The sequence below is a fragment of the Lethenteron reissneri genome, chromosome 7 (genome assembly GCF_015708825.2).
Source record: "Lethenteron reissneri isolate LAM-NWPU_2019-01 chromosome 7, ASM1570882v1, whole genome shotgun sequence".
In the NCBI taxonomy this organism is placed as follows: domain Eukaryota; kingdom Metazoa; phylum Chordata; class Hyperoartia; order Petromyzontiformes; family Petromyzontidae; genus Lethenteron; species Lethenteron reissneri.
The window spans coordinates 998,180-1,011,943 of NC_083785.1; the positions used below are offsets into that span (position 1 = coordinate 998,180).

A 13,764-nucleotide genomic window follows, 5' to 3' on the forward strand; every position below is an offset into this window, starting at 1 on the left:
TCCGAGCTTCTCATTATTATCACAGCTATTGCGCAGCCCCACTCACGGCAGAGCCACAGCAAGCCTCTCTCTCCCCCCTCATTACCTCGTCCCTCGTCGGGGCCCCGCGTGGTGAGATGTCAACTACCTCGCCTTGTATGCAGGAGGTCGTGGGTTCGATCTCCGACCTTGATGCCTGCTGTATATTTAGAGTTTGCGTGTCTATCTCCGCGTGGCCACGTGGATTTTTCTCCGGGTCCCTCCGTTTTTTCCCCTCCACATTTAGTAATCAACATCACGTGTTTAGAGTATTTAGCTACTCATGTAAATTTCCACATGATAAGCCACTTCGTTGAGCTATCCATTTGTGATCGTCAGGTCGATGTAGCTCAGTGGGGCCTTACCCGGTAAAATAAAAAAAATTGTGTTTAATTTCTCTCGTTGGATGGAAGAGGAGCGAGTGCAGCTGATGAGACTCCCGCAGGGAGGTTACCTTGCGGTGTTTTGTGGGACTGCTTGTTCCGGACGAATGCCAGTTTTCCGTTCTCGTAACTTTCCAAAAGTAACAAAATATAAAGGTTACAGAAAGACCACACATTTAATTAATTAATAAAAACACATACCATCGCGTGGATACATAATGCAGCTTCTCTTGCTTTAAATAACAAAGCACCCGTTACGTATATTTAGATGATGCTAGGTGGCATGAACGACGAAGAGGATGCACCTATAAATGTGTTGCTTCAACAAACAGCCCAGCCAGGTGGCTCACAGTCGAAAGGTTAAGAGTTAAACTCCGAGTTGGGGGTTGACTCAGCCCACCATCCCTCTGGGGTCGATTAAATAAGTACCAATTTTGTGAGGAAGTCCACAGTGGTTGTCCTATAGATATACTACTATAGATATACCACAGCGCTGCTTTAATAATAGGGAATGTCCTCACTGGCTCTGGGCTGTAAACAGGAGGTAAGCACTGCCTTTATGCTCATTTGAGTAGAACATTAACTAAACATCTTCTATTTAGTAAATTAGTAGTAAATGAAAGCTGGACAATAACAAAGATCCTATCAGCAAACTAAAAGCAACAAGAATGTGTTTTTTTAAGGATTTGCAACTTTTCATGGACACACGATGAGTAACACACATGCATTACGGATAGCAGCAGATACACAACCAGAAAAAGTACGAGAATAATTGGAGAAAGGCAAGTTAGATTTCTATGGCATGTAATGAGAAAACAAGAGACTGAATGTAATGTTTTGACCGGGACAATAATAGGTAAAAGAAGCCGGGAAAGACAGCGACTTAAGTGCATCGGACATTTGAACAATTGGCTGCAACTGGGAGTATTATGCAACATTTCTTGAGTATATAATATCATGGACAGAACTAAGTTGAAAGTCCATGATATCCGACTTCTTTTAGAAAGGACATGGCACATACAGAAAGAGAGAAATTATCGAATGGCAAAATTAGTGAATGGCGAAATTAGTGAATTGCAAAATTAGCGAATGGCAAAATTAGCGAATAAGCACAGCAAACGTCAACCCAAATAAACCCCCAAACGCACCAGCACAAAAACACACTCGGAACACGGCAAATGAAAATATCGTGCAAAAGCGCAAACTCGTGGCGACTGTTTGTGAATTGTCACATCAGCGTTTGCTGTAACTTAAAGACAGAAGGAGCTGCAGGGTTCATGGTAAACAAAGCCACGGCAGGGCAATGTGCGTCACGGTGAATCCTGCAGGAGAGGCAAATTGAACGTAAGAAGGCGCACGGTATAAAACGGAGGGTTGACAGAACACAAACACAGATTTCGTGAGATGCAAGAAATGAAAGCGAAAGGACGCGACAACGACGTTTTTGGAACCCGATGGTGGGGGGGGACCCCACGCGTCGTCTATCACCTTTCGATCTCCGTCTACCGTGCGACACTTCGGCATCGCCCGCGCCGTTCCTCCGGGCGGGCGCTCTAAGACGAACGACGGCTCGTTTCGTGGGCTCTGCGCTCCTACCTGATGCTTGTGTCGGCAACACGGAGAGACACGCGCACGCAGGCTTTCAATCGCACAACGAAACCCCCCGTCAACGACTCAACTGACGCACAATAATATCGACGACCGGCGAACGTTGCTGGATTGAAAACTCATTTCTTAAAAATTGCTTTTTGTGTGTTTAGTTTGTTGTCCTTCCTCCGCACACCTCCGATTCTCACGGTTGGCTGCGAACGGCGCGTAAGAAGTTCAACGCACATGCATACATACGTGCTGCGAATGCGCAATTATATTTATGATGGTAAGGAGAACCTTTCTTCTTATTCTTGTCCTGTGGGTCAGGCCTGGAGTCTTGATTTTTACGCGAGCTCGGGATTTTCGATGGATTGTTTCTTCTATCGAGGGCTTTGACCGGCTTCCTCTGATCGTGTTGCCACGCTGCGAATTCGCGAGCGGGCATCGAACGGGAATCCCCTCGCGCAGCCTCTGTTGCAGCATCTCTGGCATTTCCACCTGACACGCAATTAAGACATTCATTAAATGTGACACATTTAATTGAAAAATAATTTTGTATGTTACAATACGAGCTACCTGGCCATCACAAATGATAGCTCAACGAAGTGGCTGATCATGTGGAAATTTATAGCAGCCAAATACTCTAAACACATGATGTTGATTCTATATGTGGAGGGAAAAACCGGAGGTCCTGAAAAAAAATCCATGCGACCACTGGGGAGAACATGCAAACTCCAAATATACAGCAGGCGTCAGGGTCGGGATCGAGCCCACGACTTCCTGTCTACCAGGCGAGGTAGTTAACGCCAACATGGTGGTGTAATGATTAATCGATTAACATCGATTATTAATTTTCTAAGCTGATGAGACATGCAAAGACTAGGTGTGTAGGAAGCAATACATTTGATTTATATACAGTATATTGTATGTAACAGGCTCATATGATAGCTGTAGCAGCTAGAAGCTGCTAAATTCCAATAATTTCACTACAATTTCAACAACTAAGTGGTTCTTGAATCGAATCGCCATGATTCAAGTCGTGAAAATGCTGCGCTGGACGGCCAGGGGAACCGCGATGAATGGTTATGCCCCCCTCCCCCCCCCCCCGGGTACGTGCGTGTGCGCGTGCATGTGGCTGCCGTGGACGGGCGGGCGCCCAATTACCTCGGTCGTCACAGCGTGCAGTCTTTTCAGTTAGTGATAGATCTGAGAATATGACGTCGGTGGCCACGCTGAGGTCCTCCGTGTCCACGTCCACCTCCGTCGCGTTGTCGGCTCGCAGCTCTGCCACATCCCGCTCGGACGGCTCGTCGAGTGCCTCGGACAGGCTGAAGTCTGCCTCGTCTGCCGTGAGCTCCTCCGTCTCCACCGTGGTCGTCTGGATGACGGTGAGGATGTCCTCCTCGATCATGATCACGGACTCCACCACTTCTGTTGCCATGGGGACCTGTTGGTCTTGCATAGGTGGGTCCTGTGGAAATTCACTTTTCACCTCTGCGCCAACCGCTTCTCCTGGCCGGTCGTCGGCAACTGCACGCTCCCGCTGAAGTGACTCGGCAGCAGTGGCTTTGCGTTCTGATTCAATGTCGTCGTCATCACTGCTGCTGGAGGAGGAGACGAGATGTCCCGCATCTCCTCCACGCGCTTCAGAAGTGACCGACGTGTCGATGATATTGGTCGAAGCAGCCTCCTCATTGCCTCCGTCCTGTATGATCGCATTTTCGTTTTTTTCAAAGTCTTCCAATTCAGATGTGTCGTTTGTGATGTCAGCAACGCACGCAGGCATCGATTCCCGCTCACACTTGAATTCTCCCTCGTCCAGGTCACTACTACTACCTTCGCCAGATTCTGTCACAGTCTCGGTCAAACCACGTCTGCCCTCATTACGTTCACCCGGCAGGACCCCGGCCGTCGTTTCCGAGGGCCTATCAAGCTCATCGTCTCTGCCCTCGCTTTGTGAGATGCAGACCCTGCCCCCCCGGAGATTACGTGAACTGTCAGTGCCATCGCTTAAACTGGCGATGGGCACTTCAAGGGGCCTTTTGTGCCAAGTCGTCTTGGGCACCGCCGCGGCGCATTCCACTTGACTGAGCGCCCCTGAACTGGCCGCCGCGCTCGCATGCTCATGCCTGCTGACGTGTTCCACGGCAGGCGGCCCCCCCTGAGGACCGCCTGCTTCCGAAGGAATCGCCGCTACCACTGCGGCCACCGCTTGCTCTTTCGTCTCCGGGTCCATCTCGCCTTCGGCTTTGCGCCCGCTGGAGGACAAGGCCGATCCCCCCAAGCATTCTGCGTGCTCGCGGGGTGCTGGGGCAAGGTCATCGGGCGGCGTCACGTGCGCCCCTTCCGCAGGACTCTCCTTGCCCTCGATTTTTAAATGAACACTGTCTTCAGTTCCCTCTGCAGTTTCATTACTGGATTCTTGCTTTGGTAGATCTTCATACTTGTCCGCTTCATGTTCAGGCTCGGGCACATCAATGGGGGCCAAAAACGAATCAACTGTAGACACTTCAGGGCCAATGTTTTTTGGAGGTGACAGTGCAGGGCAGGTGGCCGAGTAGTTGCTGCTGAACGAGCATTCGGGAGAAGCTCCTGTGGGATACTCGGTGATAAAGTGGTCAGGGTAAGTGCTGTTTTCTGAAAGCTTCTCATCGCCGGCACTCGTAACTTCGGGTACGAACCTGTGTTCTTCCTTGGCGTCGCTATCTGGGGGGCAAGAGGATGGAGGTGACTGTGGGACGTACTCCTCACGACTCAGTTCAAGTATTTCTGGTATATCCTGAGAAGACTGCCGACTGTACTCCTGGTGGAATGACAGGTACTCGCCGTCACGCTTGGTTCCATCGCCAGCTGCGGAGCACGGAGGTGAGGTGTGACGTTGGGGCAAGAGTGCCGCCGGTCCGTCCGCTGCGTGATGGGCGTCCTCTGAGGTGTCGTGCGACACTTCGCAATCGTCGGGGATTTTGTCCGCAGCTGGAGCCTTCCCGTGGCATTCGCTCTCAGAGTCAGGTCCCTCAAACTGCTCTTCACAGAATCCATCAGAGTGCACTGAAGATTCAACAACACAAGCAGCATTCTCCTCTTCCTCCTCGTTTGGAACTTCTGTTAAGTTACTCACAATGATGTTAGGAGGTGCCTTTTTGTTGTTTATTTCTGCGTCCGGTTGTTCCAGGAATCGATGTAATTCGTCACGATTCTCAACCTTAGTATTCAGACATACTTTATCTTGAAAGACTTTGTTCGATTCCATATGAACAGAATGCACCTGATGCTCAGCAAACGACACGTTGGAGTCGACGCAAGTGTTTGTGGACAGTTCTGGGTCATGCGTGGCCGTGTCATCATCGCACGTGAATCCAGACGATGCAGGACCCTGGCCTTCATCCACCGAGCTCTGATCTTTCGTTGGGTTCAGGATCTCAGTGGGGTTCATCATCTCAGTGGAGTTCAGGATCTCAGTGGGGTTCAGGATCTCAGTGGGGTTCAGGATCTCAGTGGTTTCGACTCGTTCCATGGTTGGCAGCAATTTGAAGTCCTCTGCATTTTCTGCGCTTCTGCCTTTGCGATCAGGAATCGTAATTTCTTTAGCGACGTCGGGCTCGCGAATGATAACGCCGTCCCTTGTTACAGCGCCCTCTGCTTTAGAGGAAGCGGTTTCACTGGAGACTGCCGCTCCTTCGAGGTCACCGCCGTCACGGGTGTCTACTTTAATGCCTGCGAAGGAAGACGTCTTAAATCCACGCATGGCGTCTTGTTCCAATGCGAACTCACGCTCTTCTTCTTCTCGACCGGAAGGCACTTCAGCAAATGAACAAGTTTCGCTTTTCTTTGGGAGAGGGTTTTCCTCCTTTCCCTTGCTGGAAGTGACATCTGCTTCCAGAGGGTGGGCGGTATTCATCTCAATGTCATGGCCTGGCTTTACACCGGCATCTGCACGAGTTTCTGTGGCTGGTGTCTCTGTTAAATGACACAAAGCCTGCTCACTTCAGGATGTCGTGATGTATTTATGATAATTATTTTCATTTTATCATGGTCCAGATGATCTGTGTCATCAGCATGCCTGCTTGATTGCATCTTAAAACGAGTACTCTATTACTCAAAGCATAATGATTAATATTTAATCATCAACAGGAAATCAGTAAAGATGCAACGTTTCACCAACATCGGCATGTGATTGGAACCGTTGGCCCAATGTTGGACCAACGTTGGACCAACATTGGGCGAACGTTGCATGTTTACCACCGAAGCATACATTTCACATGCACATCGCGTTTACTGTACAACAGCAGCTGTAAATACTTATTGCCATCTATGAATTTGTTTTCATTGTAAAGCTGCCCAATATGTAGCACACAAACGTTTGTTAAAATGTGCAGCGCTTCTGTAGATCCGTAGGAATTTCAAGTATTGCGAGAGTCGTGCGATGCATTCGAATACTGTCTACGGCACAGCAGACGGGTCGACGGGAGAGCACAATGCAGAGGTGTGTGCACCGAGGTCTCAGTGAACTTGCAACGTTAGGCCAAAAGTGGCCGGTTTACTCTACTCTTACAAGTTATTTGATACATTTCAAAACAATTAACCAATAAAGTATCTGCAAATACAATGGTAACTTTGCAGGTTTTCTCTGTAATGTAATTCTTGCTAAATTTGACAATGAAATCTAGATTATTTCCAACGTTTGTTTGTGCCTTCAACAATGTACTTACAAATGCTCGCAGTGCTTTTGATTTGCTTATAAGGGTCATCCAGGACACGTGCCAACGTTGGGGCAACGTTGGAACGTTTGGTTGGACCAACGTTGGTCCAATATTGGGCCTACGTTAGTCCAATGTAGGCCCACCGTTGGACCAACGTTGAACCAACCTAGGCCCAACGTTGGGCCTATATTAGTCCAATGTAGGCCCAACGTTGGACCAACGTTGAACCAACCTAGGCCCAACGTTGGGCCTATGATAGTCCAATGTAGGCCCAACGTTGAACCAACCTAGGCCCAACATTGGGCCTATGTTAGTCCAATGTAGGTCCAACGTTGGCCCAACGTTGGGCCAGCGTTCCGAGTTTACTGGGCATGGGCACCACCGTTGCACAGTGGAATTTTGTGATTTAAAATAGTGCACAGCGCACACAGCGGATGTTTGCAGCAAGTATCTCATTCGAGATAGAAAAAAAGAACAGCGCGTGCTGTGCGTCAAAGGCTCGTGAATCCACGAGCAGCACAACTGCAAGAGTGGTTGCCCACAGCACACACCCGTTCCCCCCGCTCAATCGTCAGAGAGTGAGCGCACAACCCCGTTGCATAAGACGCGGCAGGCTGCAAGCTCAGGCAAAGCCGTGGGTGAATGCCAGGGGGCAGCGGTTTCCAATATGTCTCTGCAGATGCCCTGGAAGTGTTTTCAACATTCTACATATGAGTTTTTTGTGCAAATGTAGTTAAATGTGAACTGCTTTATTGCAGTTTTCTCATAATTGTTAAACAAGGATTGTCGGGCCCTTTGTCAACCACACCGGTCATGGGAATTATTTAACCCTACTTCAACGCGCTGGTCAGTGAGGGTCGCTGAAGGGGGCGGGTTATTGAGGGACCGGTTCAAACGTCACTCGCACGATGGTGTTGGCCACGGCCGGGGGATCGAATTTAGCTCGCCGGGTTTACAGCGCAATTCGCTCAACCAATGCACTACTCCCCCTACCTCCCGAATAGAGTTTGTAAAAAATTATATAAAAAAATGAATGCGGTGGATGGGATGAGGTTATGCGGGAAACTTATATTGCTGCTGTGGCTGTGTATCGTTAAGTCATTCACACTGTATTTCTAGAACGGACATTGAGTACGTTCAAATCCACGAGTGTGGTGACTTTTTGCTTTGGTGAGCAGAAACACTGTCGCACAGAATTATGGAGATGGGGTGGGACGAAGCCATTGCATGCAGCGCCACACGAAAAGGACATCCTCCTGTCATTTGTAATGGTGGTGCGCATTTGCCCATTAAAACAGTGTCCATCAAGCCGGCCAGCAGTGCGCGTTGGTGAAGGGGGTGGTAAGCGCCCTGGATCGGTTTAGATATCGCTCGCCACTGATCTTAGCCACGGTCATTGAATCGAGGATGGTAATTTGTAAGAGAACATCAAATTGGCAAATCGCTGGACATTTACATCACGATCCACACAAATCGCAGTAACGGCGATGTAACCACCATGGCTCTATATAAGCGGCTCTCATTCGCCACTTTAGAAAGTCCATGGGGGCTGGTGGCATTCACATGAGCAGCAAAGAGTCATAATCTTCAGACCTCGTATGCAAACCCAAATGACCAAGCGTCACCTGCAGGACCCTCATTGGAAACCGGTACTCCCTAACGTGTGGACGAAATGAGTGCACGTCCCCAATTCCATGAGTGCAAAAACCCGAGGAGCATACACAGACCTTTGAAGCGGCACTGAAATGATAATCTGAAGGGGCTGAGAGGAAACACACAAGATGTGAATTCACTTGGGCATGTAAGGACACCGCGACACACGAATTATGAATCGAGGCAACTCCACAAAGTAAAGTCTACCTATTCTTTGGTTCTTTCGGTAAAGTCACTGCAATCACGAAAGTTTTAAGTCAAAATTTAAAGTCTACCTCATAGTATGGGGTCGGGATAAATGGGCGCAGCAATGTAGTTTAACATTTTTATAAAGTGACATCAAGTTACACAATCAATACGTAACTTGTGAAGTACATGGGAGCTGGATTGTTTTTTGTCCTCTAACTCATGTGGAAGTCAACGCAGTTCGCGTCTGGTTACATTCACCACGGCACATCGTCAAAGACCTGATGAAGGCCTAGAAGAATGTTCACAGACCAGGGCTTTTGGATTGGTAAAGTCACTTGGCTGGGAGTAAGAGCTGTTTGTGCACTTGCAGGTACATAAGGGACGTTCTTTAGCTTCAACACTTATTCACAACTGTGTTTGACCATGGAGTTCGAGAAGCTTCGCATGACTGTACCATGATAATTGCTGTTTTACCCTTCTATCTGGCAACAAAACTGACACCTTTTTACAAGGAGTCATGTTTGCATAGACCGCAATACCTGCAGTCATAATACAAACAAAAAACATAACTCTGATAATGTGCACTGTCCTTGAAGTTGATTGGTCCACACCTGAGACAGCTTTCCTTAGAGCCTAGTCTCACATGGGTTGGACCAGATGACGCCAAAAGGCACACAACTCAAAGACAATGCACTTCAAGGACAGTGCACATTATCAGAGTTATGTTTTTTGTTTGTATTATGACTGCAGGTATTGCGGTCTATGCAAACATGACTCCTTGTAAAAAGGTGTCAGTTTTGTTGCCAGATAGAAGGGTAAAAAACCAATCATCATATGTTTACTGGCAAATGAGGTTCCCATAGTGTAGATGCTTGCCCTGAGCTCTCATACTCTGATGGTGCATTGTCTTTGAGTTGTGCGCCTTTTGGCGTCATCTGGTCCAACCCATGTGAGACTAGGCACTAAGGAAAGCTGTCTCGGGTGTGGACCAATCAACTTCAAGGACAGTGCACATTATCAGAGTTATGTTTTTTGTTTGTATTATGACTGCAGGTATTGCGGTCTATGCAAACATGACTCCTTGTAAAAAGGTGTCAGTTTTGTTGCCAGATAGAAGGGTAAAAAACTAATTATCATATTTTTACTGGCAAATGAGGTTCCCATAGTATGACTGTACCATGTTTTTTCTCTTCTGGAACAGAATCAATGGAAGACTGCTCGATGGCTAGCTGTGGTCAATGGACGATGGCTCCCGAATGGTTAACCACATGTTGCGTCACGGGTGATCTGGCAATTGCTGCCTATCCTGATAAGGAGTTGGAGACCCCCTCGCTGCTGAACGTGCAGCTTGCCTGTGAAGATGTGGAAACCTTGCCATCGGTCCCACCGAAAACACGGCAGCTAACCTGGTAGTGCCATCAATGAGCTCCCCCCTCTTCGTGAGTAACGGCGAGGCTGTGAAGAGGGTGGAGTAATTGACATAATTGGGTTCCCAGTTGGTGGCAGAGGTCTCAATCCGAATTAGGCCAGGCGCATTATCATGACATCACCTGCCATGATACCTGCGTGGACGCCTGGAAGGCCGCCCCGCACAAATCTTTGTATCTTCTTCACCGCAATTGTTGCTCTGTCTTCTCTACGCTTGGGAAACACAGGAGCCACCTTTGAAACTCCGGTTTGTATGAGGCGTCCTGAGACTTAAACCATTCGCAGTCACCTTCGTAGGAGCTATCTCGGGTTTACGCAGGTCGGTGTGAGGAGCTAACAATTGCGTTCGCCATAAATACACGGGCGGCACATCCATAGGCAGCACATCAATAGGCAAACCAGCCACGTGGCTCAGCGGTAGAGTGGGTGGCTTGCAATCACAAAGGTTGTGAATTCAAATCCTGGTTGCTCAGGTTGATTCAATCCATCATCCCTCCTAGGCCGATAAAATAGGATACCGCTTTGTGGGGAAATCAATTAGTGGTTTTCTTAAGGATACTCACCCCCGCCATAGGAATGTGTAATTTCCACAACTGGCTCAGGGTCGTAAAATCCAAGATGACCTCACCTCCTCAATGCTCATTTGAGCAGAAAATCACTTTGACGTATGGTAAACACCAAGACGTAAATTGGATTACGAAAAAAATAACACTTACCATGTGATAGTGTGATAACGTTTTTTATGCGAGATTATAAGAAATAAAGAAATACACATCACTCATGTGTGACGTGTGGTGCTAGAATAATAATCAGCACTTTTCGGGTTCTCTGTACAGCACAGTGGTGGATTGTGAATAGACTGCGGTCTTGGGCTGTGGCTATGAAAGGAGGGGTGGGTGGCTTACCGCTAGACTGCTTCTGAATGTTAACGCACGCTGGAGAAGCTGCTAATGAATATTCACATTCACAATCGCGTCGCTCTCCCCCGATTTGGGCTCAAGGATGCCCGTGTGCGCTGCTCCGCGTACCCGAGCCTGTCATCTCGCCGGCTCTTGTGCACAGTGCCTGGCACGGTCCGAGGAGCCGGGAGGCGTCGTGCCACCGTCATTGTTGAACACTCACAGATCAAGATCATACCCTTGGCGAATTTTCACATTTATCCTCTTGTAATTCTATATTTTTTGTAACCTAGCCAGTGCAGTATTTACTGGTGGGGTTTTTTCCCCGCTACGCCTCTCACCGCTTCCTATCTGAGAGTGAGTTAATCACGCAGGAAATCAGCCATTCGTGTCGCGCTCACTGCAAAGTGTCTCTTGGTTTGGCCCTGTTTAATAATTTTCAGACACGCGATGAACAGTGACAAGCGTAATGGAGCAGCAGAAGCAGCGGCTGCAATGCGCAATGAACGCCGCAAGCGCCAGAAAAAAGCCACCGCCTTAATCTTGCTCTGAAAACAACACACCATGCCGTATTTAACGTCTTCTTCACCTTCACGTACGTTGTTTTTTTATCGAGAGGTTCTTTACAAAAGACAGATCACCGAAGAGCCCGAAAGCAAACGAGTCATCGCGCAAACGGTTTCGGTCACGACGCACCCTTCTCCAAAGAAATCTTCTGGTAGGCGGCCACGGCCGTCGTCGCCGCCTGCCCCAGCCCCGGGGTCGGCGTCCTCAGCCGAGCCGCCCGCCTGCAGCAGCCGGCTCCGTGGCTCTCGCGTCGGGATCGCCGCCACCCGCCGTGGCTCGCGGCCGCGTCGCTCCCGCGCCCCGCTCTGCACACAGAAAGCGACCGCAGGGGGAACGGAGAACGGCCGGCGGGTGGGCGCACGGGAAACGCGCGAGGTGCCGCCTTCAGGCGGAGTGCGCTGTTACAACGCCTGAAGGCGGAGTGCGCTGTTACAACGCCTGAAGGCGGAGTGCGCTGTTACAACGCCTCAAGGCGGAGTGCGCTGTTACAACGCCTGAAGGCGGAGTGCGCTGTTACAACGCCTGAAGGCGGAGTGCGCTGTTACAACACACGGCAGCTGCCAGTGACGGTTTGCGAAAAGCCGAAAGCGCAATGTCACTAACACGAGTCTTCTTTAGATAGCGAGTACTGTAGTATGCGCAGTAAATTCGACGTGAAACCACCAGCATGGAAACTGTGACTCATAATACGTTGTAAATGTGCGTGAAGTCATCATGTCGGTACAATGTCAATTTTGTAGCTATAATCCTCCGCCATATGGCGGAGCGAATAAAATCAACTTGTCACGTCGGCAAATATTCCCACTGATTGTTTTTTCACCTCAGCTCTCGTGCCAGCTGAGGTGTTAACATCCGATGGCACTGGAGTTGATCTCCGGCGGAACGTCGCAGCAGAACATTCTCAACGGTCCGAGGAGCCGGGAGGCGTCGTGCCACCGCCATCGTCGAACACTCGCAGATCAAGATCATACCCACGGCGAATTGTCACGTTTATTCTCTCGTGATTATGACTTTATTTTGGTCACCTAGCCAGGACAGTATTTACTGGTGTTTTTTTGTTACCACTACGCCTCTCACCGCTTCCCATCTGAGAGTGAGTTAATCACGCAGGGAATCAGCCATCGTGTCGCGCTCACTGCAAAGTGTCTCTGGGGAGGGCCCTGTTTAATAATTTGCAGACACACAATGAACAGTGACAAGGGTAATGGAGCAGTAGAAAAACCTCTATTATTGATTCTCAACATGTCACTTTGCTTTTCAACATTCTCCTGTTTGCTTCAAAAACATGAATCAATTGGCAAAGTTGCCCACGTGACAACTTGAATGTGTTGGCTGTAGGGCGGTGGAGGTTAAAAAAAAACATACCGAAAGAACCTCACCAAAAAGACACGAAATATAAATCTTAACATTGGTCATGAAAGCCTACGTATAAAATGTAATTCTGTATTTGAACTTCTTTTACATTCCCGTACATAGCCAAACGCGCGAATCGGAGGTGCAGGGGAAGGACCACAACACTAAACACACAAAAAGCAGCAAATCATTATTCTGCCAGACTTTAACAAATACAACTTAAGTTGATGATTACTAAACTCAATGATCCTGTACAAACTACAATATCTTGCATTGTATATACATACTGTGCACAGTGTATGCATCGTATATTGTTTGATATTTAGTATTGTTAAGGCTGTCGTGTGCAATGCGATAGCAAGGCTACGATGAACCAGGGCTTTGCACGCTTTGTCATTGCAAGAGTTTTTATATGTGCATTCAACTGTTCTCGATGCGCTGCATCATTAGAATGCGCTACCTGCCATACACGTGAATCCTATGAAAAAGTAAGAATAAGTTTTACCCTTTCTGGAAAAATAAAACAGGAGGTGTTAAGATGTTCAAACACCAAATAGATACATTTTAGCAAGGAATCTAGTTTGCAGTCACCACACGGACGTTGGGTGAACATGCAATCCAACAAACTCTGATAATTAGATGGCATCGTCTTTGAAACGGATTGGCCTACAGTACAAAGGCAATGAACGTATCAGCATTTATAGCTCGGGGTGAGCTCCACCAAAGAATCACGTGAGCTGAGTCACGGCCATGCCGTCAATTACTCAAGGAAACCCCAAAAAGCTTTGTACAAACCATTACATGAATCAATACAGTGACGGATATTTATTTGCAATTTGTATGATTGAGTTTTGTTTTCGTAAATATATTTTGGAGAGGGGGGGGGGCAAACAAAAAAACGTGGAAGCAAAATTAAGTGAGCCAGGATAATTACGATATTTTAAAATACGGATGGTAGGACGGGCATAGGAGTTTATATCGTAC

General features: G+C 48.2%; 1 protein-coding gene across 4 annotated transcripts in view; it reads right to left on the bottom strand.

Annotated features, from left to right (window-relative positions):
* LOC133355619 (microtubule-associated protein 2-like) overlaps window positions 1–13,764 on the bottom strand; it is a 71,012-nt gene that overhangs the window by 33,105 nt on the left and 24,143 nt on the right. For 2 of the 4 annotated variants that reach the window (XM_061572982.1, XM_061572990.1), the window contains 5 exons: window positions 11,557–11,732; window positions 3,156–5,948; window positions 2,289–2,489; window positions 1,890–2,003; window positions 473–531 (listed from right to left, as the gene is read on the bottom strand). In XM_061572982.1, coding sequence (XP_061428966.1) covers window positions 473–531; window positions 1,890–2,003; window positions 2,289–2,489; window positions 3,156–5,889 — 3,108 coding nt within the window. In that variant the 5' untranslated portion in view covers window positions 5,890–5,948; window positions 11,557–11,732. Of the gene's footprint in view, window positions 1–472; window positions 532–1,889; window positions 2,004–2,288; window positions 2,490–3,155; window positions 9,219–11,556; window positions 11,733–13,764 lie in introns of those variants that run through there. The other 2 variants (XM_061573004.1, XM_061572997.1) reach the window with 2 other exon arrangements.